Source organism: Lygodium microphyllum, chromosome 16 (assembly GCF_053477565.2).
Source record: "Lygodium microphyllum isolate KBCC chromosome 16, Lygodium_microphyllum_v1.1.10, whole genome shotgun sequence".
NCBI classification, from domain to species: domain Eukaryota; kingdom Viridiplantae; phylum Streptophyta; class Polypodiopsida; order Schizaeales; family Lygodiaceae; genus Lygodium; species Lygodium microphyllum.
The window spans coordinates 108,256,439-108,271,918 of record NC_141150.1 but is presented as its reverse complement, the minus strand read 5'-3'; the positions used below and the strand labels follow the sequence as shown (position 1 = coordinate 108,271,918).

Genomic DNA, 15,480 nt, shown 5'->3' with positions numbered 1-15,480 from the left:
ATGTCATTCGTGATTTTTTGTTGCATGTTGCCCCACACCTTCATGCGTGCTTTTAGGTTCGCATCCATTTTAGCATTTAATTTCTTTCCCCATGTTTCATGTATCGCATTCATGTCACGTGTTACCTTGTCAATCATTGGCATACATATCACTACAATCTCATCTCTTATGAGGGCTTTTACATCATCCAAACCGTTTGTTGCAATTAGCCTTTGCATCTTTGGCACTTGTGGGAGCAGCATTTTCATGAGCTATCCTTATGTTTTGTCTATAGTAAAACTTTTCCTCTTTAGTTCGAGTCTTATACTGCCCCACTGATGCAGTGCCTCTCTTGTGGTCAGCCCAATTGGTTGTGTGTCAAGATCAGTCTCATGTCCGCTAGTTTCTCTTTCAATAGTCTTTGCCATCTAGCAATATAAGACATCCACTCAATGCCAAGCAAGCACGCCCCCTACCTATATGATGTGGACAAGCTCTTCAATCTTACACACTGGCTCATGCCAACCCTGCTCATTTTTGAACTATATGCCCTATCCTTTGCCCTCGCCTGATCCATTGAAGAGATAAGAGAAGTGATCAGACCACTAATTTCTATTTGTACAAAGATATAATACAAATGAAGATTTTCTAAAATAGAGAAGTGAAGAAAGGAGTATGTTTCTCAATCTTCAAGTTATGGTAGGGAGAAAAAGCGAAACTGAAAATCAACCAAAAAAAAATTAGAGGAATAATGCATAAGCATAGAGATATTCAAATCTTGTGTACCTCTGATTCCCCCATTTTTTAAATCCAACATCACCTTTTTAACCAAAAACCCAAGATTTGGAGAGACAAGATTCACCTTTTGTGCATGTCAACATGTTGCCTTCCTATTGAACAATCAAAAGGCCTACCTCTTAAAATATAGTATGCTTATTAAGGTCCTATTTTTTAATTTGATTTTTTTCTAATTTCAAATTAAATTTATGTGAAGTGTTTTATGACATTTGAGCCTAAGTCATAATATGTGAGATCTCATATTTAATACTTGCCTTATAAGATTTTGAGATGGACAACATGGGTATGATGATTATCACAAAAGGTGGAGAATGAGGACCAAGGTGAGGTATTTTGAAGTGTGTGTGTGCGTGCGTGCGTGAGTGCGTGCACATGCACGCATGTGTTTGCATGTGTGTAAACAATACTAATACTAGGTCATATCCAATAAGGCATATTACAAAGGAAGGAATAGTGAATTGACCAATGAGTTAGCAAAATACAAAGTCATAAAGATTGATATTCATTGAGTGTGGGGTCACTTTTGAAGCCAAAAGGAGAACTTGAAATCAATCACATGAAGGAAATATTTGGTCTTCATTGTGCCTCTACTTACATGTTATGAGGTGATAAATTGATCCCTCTTTCTTTACAAAAGGACACTTTTTTCTTTTCAAAGTGCAATAAAAACCCTCTTCTATAAGTGTAATCTTGTAACTTTCCTCAAATCTTATAATAAAATATTCCTTCATTGAAGTAGTGATATAACAATTGTAACAACTTTTTCTCAATTATGACATTTCATATGTACATTTCTAATATCTAATATGAAATAAAAAACTTTTGAAATTATTTTACATTAGTTGGGTGTCATATCTTCGTAGTAAACAAAGATAATGTGATTAGTGTATGGTCATGATCATACTAGACCATATTGAGCATGATAAGGGGGTGAATGATAGAGCATAGATAAGGTGCCAAAGGATTTATCCCTTTGCCTTAAGGATTGAGGTCTCCAATCTAAGTAAAGTAGAAGAAATGAAAGATAATCTAATGCTGATAATGTTGCTAAACAAAGTAATTGAAGTAATTGTTGTTAAGATGTACTAGCCACTTGGTTTCTTCTTCTCAATATACTGGCAAATGCTATCCCACCAAGCAATGATATTGAGAAGATGCCAAACAATTTAGAACTGCAACCTAAGCAAAGCGAGAATTGAGACATATACTCTAAGCAAAGTCCTTAATCCATACCCTAAGTTGAGTAGGTCTAGGCATGTACCCTACGGTGAGGTAGGAAAAAGGGGGAAGCCATAAATAGAAAAGCGTGCAAATTGAGATTGAGAAGGTGTGATAGGATTGGTGGACCATCGAGGTCTCTAGGGCAAAGTGACTCATAATAGTACACCTAATAAAAAGGATGTATTTTAGGGACTTTGCATGTTTCCAAGATTCTGAGAATATACAAGTACATCAATGACAATTGAATCAACATAAAATTCTTTTCAATAATGTGGGATTGTGTTAGAAATGTTAAGTATATACATTAACCATAAAAAAAAGTGGGGATGACAGACAGCTAGGTTTTTAGCTAACCTTCCTAAGAGACTTGCAAATTGCTTGATACAAAGAGGCTTCAAGGGGCTAATCAGTGTAGCATTAAGCTTAGTATTTGTAAGAAATTATGTACAATTGAAAAAAATATAAGTTTAGTGGGGTTTGTCAAGGTAGATGTACATTGATGAACCAAAAATACGACATTCTTTTAGAAAATTAAATAGAGACACTTGGCATAATTCTCCTTTGTTAGGAGCATTGTTCTTTAAGGCATATATGCTTGTACAATGGTGGGGTGAGACAAGGCGGTAGAGGTCCTAGAAAAATTGCCCATTACTAACTTCAATTAAAGTTGTCAAGTTAGCCGTGAAATGTCAAGATATCTTGCTATTCGAGAAAGAAAAGTTCATTTTAGAAAATTAAGGGAAAAGGGTGCTCTCTCTGACTCTCTCAATAGTAGGCGCCCTGAAGACACAAATTGGTTTAGGTTAACCATGGGTTATGGCTGTTGATTTCAAAACATTCAACGGTTTGTGGTTTGTGGTTTGTGGTTTGTGGAGTGTTTTGAAAGTTGTTTTGTGGCATGACAAGGCCTATGAGGACCTAGGAAAGGGATGCCAAGGGTGTTGTGGAATGGGGGTCCGTGAGGAGCTTGGTGGAGAGGAGGAGGTTCCACGTGTCGGGCAGGCCGGGGAGGCACCAGTGGCTGCAGTCCTGGTGCCTGAGAGGGCGGCGCTGGTCGGGGCGGAGGCGGTGGAGGGATGGGTGGGCGTCCTTGCGGTAGCTCGACAGCCCGGTCACGTCCAGCACGCGCACGTGCGGCAGCCGCCGGAGCTCCGGCAGCAGCGCCTCCGTGGTCCAGTGCCCCGCCGCCGCGCCGCTCGTCTCGTTGGCCGCGTACGGCTCCTTCTCCTCGTGGCACCGCCCTCCGCTCTTCCATGTTCCCCCACTACACACACACACCCACCAGCACAAGTATTATCTAATTTTATTCAGTAGATAAAACGCAAATTTATTAATGTAAATTCATCATTACATTACACTGCGGTAGTAAATGAATGAATGAATCACTCTGCTTCTTAGATATATCAAAACTATGCACCCCGGAGCGGCAGCTCACTTGGCAGGATTTCTACGTGTGACATGTGTGACCACGAGTTCAAATCCTAGCGCAAGGTAGCTTTGGGGGGGCTACTACGTGTGTCAAGTGTGTTCTTAAGGTCGAATCCTAGCTAGGTAGTTTGGAGGGTACTTTGCACACTTCCGAGTGTAGAGTTGAATGAGCCACTCAAAAAAGCATAAAAAATATGCCAAAAATACATCTTTTTTTAAAAAAAAAAGTGCAGAACACCATCCATAGGTGGTTCAATGCCGATCACATATTTGGTACCACATGCAAAACCCTTCATGTCAAAAAATTTTGAGGGATTTTCCAATCAAAACATGTGTATTTAGCACTTTTATAAAATTCATGGCACATACAAAATCCTTAGATTGAAAGTTACAAGGGGATTGTGTAGGTGCATTACCTCTATTTATTACCTTCAACTCAAAGAATGCCCCAAGATTCACACATTTTAAATGCTTGGCACATACAAAATCCTTAGATTGAAAGTTACAAGGGGATTGTGTAGGTGCATTACCTCTATTTATTACCTTCAACTCAAAGAATGCCCCAAGATTCACACAGTTTAAATGCTTTTGGACTCTTTTTGGTTGGGGAGAGAGAGAGAGAGAGAGAAAGAGAGAGAGAGAGAGAGAGTGTGTGTGTGTGTGTGTGTGTGAGTGAGTGAGTGAGTGAGTGAGTGAGTGTGTGTGTGTGTGTGTGCGCGCGCGCGCGCAATAGTAGCAAGTTTTGAATTATTCACATCCTGAGAGCTACAAAGGCATCTATTTAGTCTAATGCCTTCACACACACACACACACACACAGAGGAGGGGGAATTTTGCAATGGAACATGCATGCACAAATATATACAACTCCACACCCTTGGTTATTAAACATATCTTGCATGAACACCAAGGATATGTTTTGACAGTAAAGTCAACTACATGAAGAAGACCGAGTTCAATGATCACAATCCTAAAGTGATAGAGAGGAAGGCTCTTCAAAAAAACATGAAGAGAAAGCCTCACAATTGCGAAAGCCAACTAGATTAAAGGCTTCTTGAGAAATAAGCGTGTTTTTATAGACCAAGAGGATTTCTAACAAACTTAAAGCCAACAATGTGAACCTTGAGTTAGGAACTATTGCTAACCTGAAGTGAGGTTGGGCATAGGTTCTAAAAAAGACGTGTGTCTTTCTTGGATCAACCATTTTTGATAACCATTCCCTCCATGTATGCATTGCCCTTCGAAAACCTTCATGTACATCCATGCTCTTGTTCAAATAATTACCATCTTGAAAATACATCCCCCTGCAAAATGTCCAATGGCAAAGTTAGAGGTTATGGCTAGGAACAATGTAAATTACTTGAAAGAAACTACTCCATAAAGTGTACCATCACAAATTGAACTTAACAATACTAAAAATGTTCAATTATAAGCTTATCTAATATAAAATGGACTCATTTTTATGCCATGGTTCATTTTATTCAAGCTTTTACATATTCATTTAGAGAACAAAACAAAAAAAGGCCCTAAAGCAATTTGAAAAATTGTCATTATCAGTTGCATCCTCATGTTGTACACTTGTGACCTTGGTGATGAACATTCAAGTAAACCTCTCGCTCTAAACCTTGAGACTAATTATTGATGTTAGCCAACTTGTCCCATCAATTTGATCCTTCATTTTCACTCCTTAAAGGGAGTGTCATATCTTACATATCCATAACATTCTTCATGATGTGCATGCAAATAAATATCTATTGAACATATTGTTATATTGTTCACTCTTTATTACAAAACATCCAATGTCACTAGTCATTATGCAAGCAACCTCAATAATCCATGGATTGTATCAATTGTGCTACAAACAATTGTGTGCTATTATCAACTTGTAGAAACATAGAAAATATTTTTCATAGTCAAAACATTCTCTAATCATTTTGGTAATTATTTATAGCTATTATAGTATGTACTTTCTTTATTAGGGGTAAACTTTTGTATCGATATTTGGATAAGAAATTTACCTAGCAACTATAGATGATAGTGGCACAGGTATAGGCACAAACCGTTTTTTAGTCTTTTCGTAAGTCCACCAATGTCCAACATTGAACACAATGACATGGGCACCTAACCAATATTTTGAGCTCCAATCTATAGTGTCTACCTTAAGGGCACTTTTAGCTCCATGAGATTGATTAGCAGGTGGTTTTCCATGGGGGACAAGGAAGGGTGCACGAAAGTATTCCACTGTGCAATTGTAATCTTCAAACTTGAAGGATAGGAAGCCCTTATGCTTTGTGATGGGATTTCCATTTACCTCATATATGTGACTTTTATTTTGGATGCCACTTGCCAACATGCAAATCAATGATTCCCATTGGTTTCGTCCAAGAGAATCTCCCACAAAAACAAGGCGATGACCACGGAGATAATTAAGCATTTGTGTAGCATTGAACCTAAATAACAAAATAATGGGATGATAAGATGGATGTGACAAACCAAAACAATGAAATCAAAGTTCATTTGATTAATAATTGTCGCATGTTATTTCACATAAAACCTCTTTTCAAATGGCTAGCACCGTTTCTTTTTTGCAAAACATGTTGACGTGATTTAATGATGTGTATGCAAACACAAAGAGAACCTATATTGTTATGTTAAGACAAAAGGTAATTCACTATTGTAATGGTAGTGAATTATGATGCGGTTCACTCAAATAATTTAATTTGCGTGAAATGATAAAGGTAAAACACCAATCTTTTAAATAGTAGAAGTTTTGTGGCTTGCTAGAGGATCATAGAATTAGTTTTGACGTATTTGAATTTTCTCTAAGAGCAAGGCTAATTTTTGAGAAAGTTGCATGACAACACCTAGAAAAATCTTTTTAGATGAATGTGTAGCACAACCAATATAAAGCAATGATGATATTTTGTTCTCTCTCTCTCTCTCTCTCTCTCTCTCTCTCTCTCTCTCTCTCTCTCTCTCTCTCTCTCTCTCTCTCTCTCTCTCTCTCTGTGCGCTATGGAGGTGACTATGACTAATAAGAATATTGATTTTAGAAGTTAAGGAAATGACAAAAATAGTGTAAGTGAGGTTTAGAAGGAAATTAAAAGAAGGAAGAAGATAAACAAGGTATAATAAGCACTCTCTTTTCAATAGTCAATAAAGCTACATCACAAAAGAAGATTGAACTTCATGCATGTCTAGAAAGCCTCCCTAATATGTGGCATGAAGAAATAGAAGAGAAACTAGATGATGAAGATTGCTAAGAGTGTTTGGAGTCATGTATGCTAGAGACAAAACCAATGCCAATATTGCAAAAGCAAGGGTTTGATTGGGTGAGCCCTTGCACATCACCAACCAAGGAAATAGTCAAACAATATTGGAGTTTAGGGACATACTTTGAAGCATTGAAGCAATCAAATCCTTTCAAGGGAACCAAATGTGGATCATCAATGAGCTCACACCAATGCAGCTCAAAACACAATCATGTGAGATCTCCAAAAAGGAGACAACTAGGGAAAGAGAGCAAATGAGCAATTTATTGAGGTGGAAAAGCTATCATGTGAAGTGTTAATACCCTAACATTAGGCTACTTTAAATTTTTGAACATATGTAGCAACTCCTATAGATTGACTTCCATTTGTGTCAATGGCACCCCAAAGTGGATTAAATTCTTAACTTATGTCATTTTGTCCTCTCTCTCTCTCTCTCTCTCTCTCTCTCTCTCTCTCTCTCTCTCTCTCTCTCTCTCTCTCTCTCTCTCCCTCCCTCCCTCCCTCCCTCCCTCCTCTCTCTCTCTCTCTCTCTCTCTCTCTCTCTCTCTCTCTCTCTCTCTCTCTCTCTCTCTCTCTCTCTCTCTCTCTCTCTCTCTCTCTCTCTCTCTCTCAACAATCTCAAAACATTATGATTAATACATCCTGGCCTTCTTTATAAAGTTCATCAATGTTCTCTAGTGTAATCCTGAGCTAGAGATGCAACAAGATGCCCTAAAAGTATTTTAATCCCTAAGGGTAAAGACTTTGTAGCTCAATTCTTTGTCGAGAATAATTCTAACTTGTCCATGCTGACCAAGAGTCTATTAGCACTCTCTTAGAAGTTTATGATAGGTTCTCTAAGCTATCCATCTCAATGGTTAGTGCATGTAAGACGAAGCTCATCTATTTCGAGTATGAGGACCCATCAAATTGGGTGAAAAGCTCGACTTCAAAATCTTCCCTCCAAGGCAGTTATTCAAGTATCATCAATGGCCATTGGGGGTTGGCTTCACAATGAAGTAACAAGTTGAATGGCTAGAGCAAAAGATCAATCCAAGGTAAACCCTTGGAAGAAAAAGAAATTGTCATGTCAAGGTCGACTAGTGGTCACTAAAACAATGTTAATTTCTACTATCACATTATTGGCTATGGTACTAAGCTTCGATAAGACAATTTGGAGTAGGTTGGAAAGGATATTTGCTCGCTTTCTCTAGAACTTGGCTAAAGGTGTGCATTGCTAGAGGGCTATGTCTTGTGCTCAAATCACCTCCCCCTAAGGTTGAGTGGGGACTTTGCATCCCTCATCTTCTCACATGGCCTTTGCTCTATTATTTAGTTTATTTAAAAGAATGGATGTGTCCTGACCCTATACAATCTCCTTACGTATTGGCTACAATCGACAAATGTTAAGGGCCTCAAAGTGCCTAATCTAAATTAGTTTGACCCTCTTCTCAATAGAGTGGACCCTAAAATCAAATCATTACATGTGGCCCAAATTCTTATAGCAACCTAACATGATGTCTGGGATAGGGCAACTGGGATAGGGCAAGCTGGGTTGGAGCTCAAGATAGGTGGGCAAATCTATCCTTGAAGCAATTGATCTGGACATTTAAGCAAGAATACCACCCTCCTTTTAGACCTAGTCAAGAAGAGCCTCAATTGGCTAAGGCATTCATAAGCAAAGGAATTGGTTGTTGGGATGATATTTGGGACTAGACTAGGATGGAATTTCTATCACTTAAGAGAAGAGCAATGCAGTTTGGACTTAATAGGACTAAGATGGAGTTCTTGAAGTAAGTTTTGGATAAAAAGGTCCATCAATGGCCCACTTCTACCACTACCTCCCATCATAATATAAGCAAATTTATGGCCACCCCTATAGGTAAATTGCTCTAGAGAAGTATGAGGGTGGAGAACTTTAGAGTGAGAGCTGATCTTCATGTCAACAAGGTGGAAAAATATTAGTGCATTGGCATCCTTGAGCCAAGAAAAGGACCTGGAACAAAAGGATTAGGAGGGTGTAGTCTATTGTCCCCTCTAAGAAGCTCAATTTTGTGCTTATTATGAATAAATTTCCCACCAAAGAGAGAATTGTCAAGCTTGCAAAGGTCTCTCCCCTTTGTGTGTTCTACAAAAGGGAAGTTAAAAGTGTGCAACACCTTTTTTGGGAATGCTCTGAGGTCACAAAAGTGTGGACATAAGCTTGAGTATGGCGGAAGCAAAGCTCCTGTGAATAGTATGATGCTAAGTTAATTCTTTTTTGAGACAAAGGAGCCAAATATGAAATTCGTGGGGCTAATGGAATGTCCTTAGAGCTATGTTTGTATAAGAGATATGGAAACTTAGGAATGATCGAGTCTTTGGAAGAGTTAAAACACCTCTTGTTCCTATGGATTGGTGGCATAAAATGAGTAGTGAAGCTTTGTTTGCCTTGAAAGGTATTGAAGTGGTTGACAAGGCCTATAGGATTTTCTACAAGAGTCTTTCTAAGGTTTAAGCTCCCTCTTCAACCTTGAAAATGGCATTTTGGTTTTGTACATATTTTTATTCAATTAATAGTTATTTATTATGCATTGTTTTTTTTTTAACCTCCTTTCTTCTAAAACATGTGTACAATCAATAGGTGCATGCATCAATACATAGTTATATTTTAAAAAAGCATGCATGGCTAGTATATCTATGAATAAATGCATACAAGAAAATAGACTTGCATGCATAAATATATACAAATACAAAAATATTGTTAAGAGACTTATTGTTACTCACATATTGCATGTGTATACACACAAACGCATCCAACCCATGTAGGAAACCTATTTGTTTGGTCAATGTGATTATTAATTGTATGACTAATGGAGAAACTTTGAAGGGCCTTGATATAAATCACAATTTTAGTAAGTTAAAAGCTATTTAAGTTCAACTTAAGATGACTTTTGGCAGAAACTTTCTCTTTCGTTTTGAAGCAAACTCTAAAAAATGACCAAAGGACAATGCTCTTGCACATACAAGTGAACACTTGTTTTGATTGGATTCATTTTAAGATTTTGTCTCAAATTTTAATACCTAAAATACTTATTGTGCTTTAATTGGTTTCGCTGTTAAAGCATCACATTCATTCCCATGTGTTTTTGTATCTTAAGTATCTCAATTTGGAATTATTTTACCTTCTTCTAACACTTTATATAGATAAGCCTTTGTGATCAACACCTTATTTTATACATCGATAGTTGTTTTGTTAGTTTGTGACCAAAGAAAGTATCTTAAATTAAAGGCTTTTATATTCACTTCCTATAAGGCCTCATGGGACCATTGTTTATTATAAAGAGAAAAGTTCATGAAATATGAAGGTCTATTGTCAAGTAAATTATAACATGTTGAAAAAATAATGAGCTTTAAGTTCTAAGAAAATTATCCACATGCCCTAATGTTTGAGAAACAGTTACAAAATGCCACTCAAATATGAAAAAGAGTCAAAAGTATCCTTGTATCCCTTTTGATATTTGAAATTTGCCCAAATTAATTGTGTTGGATTAATAGCTTACAAGTTGTCACTTCTAAGCAAGACCATTTTCACATGAGTTAGATTAAGCAAAAATTAGGGATGTGACACCAATCTAGTTTGTCACGAGAACCTTGATGAACCTTTGTTTATTCTTATTAGTTAAGTTCAAAAATCAACTCAATGATGATTACTTTGAGGTGAGTGAGTATCGTGCAATAGAGGTAACCTCATTTTGTATTGAGATACAAATGGTTCTTAAGGAAAGGGGTTAGTAACATAATTTTGCATACAATATACAACACAACAATAATGGCCTCCTAAGCATGCCAAATGAGACCATATCATGAGCAAGTGACCAGTTTGAGTGGTTGGCTCATATCCAATCATCGAATATACAAATGTTAGTTGTTCAAGCTATTAGACATAACATATTTAAAGGAGTCTAGGATGACCAAACCATTAATGCCATTAAGAAATGGGCAAGCACCACCAAGATTTTAAGTGGATCAAGTACAAAAAACCTGGTGCTATGGCTAAATTCCAAATTCATTCTATGCCTATGTATTTTCTTGCGAGGTCTTATATAGAGTGCCTTAAACAATAATAATTGTCAAAAAATTAGCTAGCCTTGACAAATACAATGTATTGAGAAAAGATCCTAAAGGAAGCATAGCAAATGACATGGCATTTTAGGCACAACCACATCTTGAGCTTCCATAAACACATCTCCATCTTAAAAAGCCTTGCCACTTAGTAACAATCCGATAGTAGCAAAGAAACAACATTGGTCCCCATGACACACTATAAAAGAGATTCATCACCTTGCAACTTGAATCACAAGAGGCAATATGCATGCATGAGCTCCCTTTATAAGTGTGGATATCGATAGGATGCTTGAGCTCCCCTTTCAAGGTCATCTCTCTCTCTCTCTCTCTCTCTCTCTCTCTCTCTCTCTCTCTCTCTCTCTCTCTCTCTCTCTCTCTCTCTCGGCAATAAGCAGGATGCATGAGCTCCCTTTATAAGTGTGGATATCGATAGGATGCTTGAACTCCCCTTTCAAGGTCATCTCTCTCTCTCTCTCTCTCTCTCTCTCTCTCTCTCTCTCTCTCTCTCTCTCTCTCTGTGCAATCATAGGGACTTCTCTTTCAATGTGCCTTGTTCTCCTCTTATTTATGACACATCCATTCTCTCTCGCATTTTAAGGATGTAATGCAATGTTCAAGAAAAACCTTTCTCCCATCAAAATTGAAAAAAGAGGTTACAATATGAATGGTTTTAAGAAAAAAATATTTGGTTTTATAACCAAAATATGAAAAAATAGTAGATTTTCATCAAGACAAATACATATTTCAATTGGCTTTTTGGAAATCCAACCAAGAAAAATAAAGATAAGATGGTTTTTTGTGAGCATTCATTTGCTAAGAGGAAGATCAATTATGGTGTAGGTGATCGAAGCGACGATTATTAGCATCAATGCTAATAAATTCCCACACGAATTTGAAAGTAGAAAAAATCAAATATAAAGAGTAAATGTGTATATTGTGGGACACATTAAATATCAAATATATTATAATAGCAACATGACAATTTACATGGTAGGTGGGGATACAAAGGCATAGTCTCTAGGAGGGAGAAGAGTGCATGTTGGGTATAAACACTACACAACATAGGGAATGCTAGGAGCCATCATTAATTTCAACCAAACTTGAGTATTGATATAGAAACTAGTAGTTGCTATGACTAACTTTAACTAGGGTTAAGGAACCAATTATAAAACACCTAAGGAAAAACATGTATTTTTAGGAGGATTTTGGGTTTTTTTTTTGGGAGATTTGATTATATGTGCATGTAAGGAATGTTAAGAGAAATTGAATGAGTTTTACTTTTAGAATCTTTTTAAAAAATATAAATTTGAGAGGTAGTGGTACATTTGAGAGCCAATATTGTAATACTTCTTAGCAAATCAATAAGTGACACCTAAGCAAGATTCTAGGCATAGTTCTGTTTTTTGTTCCATTATAGCCCCAAGGTGTTTGCTTTTTGACTCCCATTTTACAATTGGCCCCCTTACCCTAGTATTGTTTTTTTTTTAAATTGATTGTGTAATGTCACTATCCTCTACTTAGGCTTGTAAGTTTTAGATAAATTCCCACTATTCCTCTACTATACACACTTTCATAGGCTTGTAAGTTTTAGATAAAGTCCCACTATAATTCTCACATTGTGAATTACAGCATCATAAGCTTTTGCAAGGGAAGAATCACATAACTAGCTAGGTGTGGTTGGGGGCAAGTAGCTACCAAGATCATGAGTTTCATGTGTGTAGCTAGATGCAGTTGAGAGCAAAGGGCTACTTGCATCGTGAGCTTCACCTACCTAGCTAGGTGCGGTTGGGGGTAGGGCTCTGCCAGCCAAGGTGGAGTGCCTCCAATGTGGAAGCTCATGATGTTGGCAAACCCTTGCTCTGAATCACACCTAGCTAGGTATGTGGTGCCTCTTGCACAGACCCTCATGATGCTGAATACTATAGATGGAAAACAAGGAAAAACAACCCCTTTTCCCACATGGGGAGATATCAAAAATGATTTCTCGTGGTCTCCACACAACCTTGCACAGGCTCAACAAATATGGCCCTTACTTTACACACCACCCCTTCACTCTAATACGGAATTAGAGAAGCGGTACCTGGGCAGATTGCATTCAGAAGGCTGCCATCTCCATTTCAAGTAGAGCTGGTCAAGGCGACCATTTTCTTGGCATCTGAAGCCATCATCGATGAAGGGACACTCCTCCGATCTGTATAGTGGATAAGACTCATCAATCAGCCATCTCCCTTGAAACACATCGCAGTTTCCTGCATCGTACACAGGCATCTCCTTCTCTCTCTTGCTCCCTTCTCTGTCTCCTCCTCCTCCGTGGTCTCCCTGAGCATCTCCTACTTTCTTTTCTTCTTCCCGGTCTAATGGTTTTTTGGCATAAGAATATTGAGCTGCAGGAGTCCTGCCTTGATCTCCTCCTTGCCGTCTTCCTTTTCCATGAGACTCCATTACAGGAGAGCTTCTTGCTTCTCCTCCTTCCTTTTCTTCTTCTACTTCATCTTCATAAGATCCCAATACAGTAGTCCTTGCTTCTTCGTCTCCTTCCTTTTCCTTATGTTCTTCTTCTGCTTCTTCTTCTTCGTCTTCTTCTTCTTCTTCATTTTGGTGATATCGCAATACAGGAGTTGCTCCTTCTTCTGATGATCCTTCGTTTTTTTCTTCCTTTATTTCGTGACGTTGCAACACAGCAGGCGCAGCCATCTCCTGCTCTTCTTTCTCCCGAGATTGCAATACAGGAGGAGGCACGATATTGCCAGAATCCATTTCGCGCACTGCAACAGATGATGAATAATTATCACCAGTGCCTGCATTCGTATTAATGTCACGCATCGCTGGCTCCGCGTCGACTGGCTGGCCAAAGGATCGCATCGGAGACAAACTCAGCAGATATACCCCGTCTGTGGATGAAATCTGTATCAGGTCAAAATAAAGGAAGCCAAAGAAGATAGCCATGACGGTGAAGAAAAGGACGGAGCCGATGCTGCATAGCCTGAGATCCAACCACAGGACCTTGTTGCTGCTTGGAAGCAGCAAAAAGGAAGGCCGATGATGCTGTTGAAGATGAGGAGGAGGAGGAGTAGCACCAGCAGCAGCAGATGTCTGATGTGCGGGCATTACAGCAAGCCTTGTTGTCAACCAGGAGAGGAGCTTGCTTGTGAGAGCTTCGATTAATGGCGATGGAGCAGAATGAAGTCCAGAGAAGTTTCCTCATGATAGAAGAAGAATGACGGATTAATACCTGTGGCTTTGAGGATTAGCGGAAAGAATCAGAGAGAAGAAGAGCAAGAGAGGAGATTGGTGAGGACAAAGGGAGCAAGATGCTGGCGGCCTGCGGGGCAGAGAGAGAGAGAGGGAGAGAGAGAGAGAAGAGAGAGAGCGATCTTCTTGATCCCCCTCTCCTCTCTCTCTCTCTCTCTCTCTCCCTCTCTCTCTCTCTCTCTCCATACATTCAATGTTTGCTTGTACCCTGAATATTTTTGTCTCTCTATAGTCCTTAAAAGTAAGTATGAAGGACAAGAGCACCAAAATGTAGGAGAGATAGGCTTCCAACCAATAGTGAAAAAGACATAAGTTTAATGTGAGAGTGAGGTTACACGCAGACCTTTTACATGTTAAATAGGTAATGTTCGAAAGGTGTGACATGCCTTTTACATGTCAAATAGGTAACATTTGGAAGGTGTAAAAAGACCTATTTTAATATTAAAAACTTTCAAATGAGTATTTTACCTCTTCAATTTTACATTCATGAGTTTTTCCCTTTTTTAGGCAAAACTTTTTTCAAGCACTACTTAGCAACTTCAAAGTTCTGCCCAACGAAACGACTATCTCCCTCATGTCCGCGGCCAAATGTGCATCTTTTACATGCAATCAATCATGACCTCTCTCTCTCTCTCTCTCTCTCTCTCTCTCTCTCTCTCTCTCTCTCATATCGATGTCATCATCCATACATTTTCGATGTTTTGCTTGCAACCTTGAGTGTTTGTCTCTAGTCTTGATTGTTTGTCTCTAGTCCTCAAAAGTATGTGATACTTGAAAATTCTCCCCTATGTCACTTTCATTTTAAATTGGGTTCACTTTTCTTTTGGCAAAATGTAAAAACTTTCTTTTTTTAAAGATAACTTTTTACCAATTCTAAGTAACTTTCAAACTAACTACACAAACTAGATATTCGAGAATTTAAGAGATTGGAAGTAATTTGAAAGACTAGCACAGATTGGAAATAAATGAGAAGAGTAGCATAAGTTTGACAAAAATTCTATGACTATGGTATTAGGGGGTTTACAACATGTCAACTAGCTGGTGCATGCCCTCGCCCCTTGAATCTCACCATATTTTCTAGCACTTAGTCAAGTATCACTATGAAAGGCTTTGCCCACTACTCAAAAGTACATTTTTGGAGTTGTTGATTTCATCTATGAATTTGAGATTGAATGGATGAAAGTTATTTTCCTCAAGCAAAAATGGCCTCGAGTAAAAGAGTATGTAAGAGGTAGGAGACCATAAGGAGAAGCAATGTGAAGATGTGCAAATTTCACTTTTTGTGGCCAATCAAAGCTCTCATTATTGAGCCCATAGGTGATATAATTGAGAGTTGAACGGGAGGTTGAGTATGAGAACTCCAACCAATTTTACGTTTCAGCCCTTAAAGCACAAGAAGGATAATGTCATTATTATTGAGAATGAAAATCGATAGCAATATTGTG

The 15,480-nt window shown here is 38.2% G+C and overlaps 1 protein-coding gene across 2 annotated transcripts; it reads right to left on the bottom strand.

Moving 5' to 3' along the window:
* Positions 1 to 2,501: 2,501 nt before the first annotated feature.
* Positions 2,502 to 14,140, bottom strand: LOC148023219 (protein trichome birefringence-like 10). 2 transcript variants are annotated; one of them, XM_087696232.1, is made up of 4 exons: positions 12,864 to 14,140; positions 5,486 to 5,875; positions 4,571 to 4,729; positions 2,502 to 3,262 (listed from the first exon to the last, which is right to left on the bottom strand). In XM_087696232.1, exons 1-4 carry the CDS (start codon positions 13,889 to 13,891, stop codon positions 2,917 to 2,919), a joined length of 1,923 nt encoding a protein of 640 aa, XP_087552358.1. In that variant the 5' UTR covers positions 13,892 to 14,140; the 3' UTR covers positions 2,502 to 2,916. The 2 variants fall into 2 exon arrangements, with proteins under 2 accessions (XP_087552358.1, XP_087552359.1); XM_087696233.1 differs by lacking the exon at positions 5,486 to 5,875 and having other exon boundaries at positions 2,506 to 3,262; positions 12,864 to 14,139.
* Between the last annotated feature and the right edge of the window lie 1,340 nt (positions 14,141 to 15,480).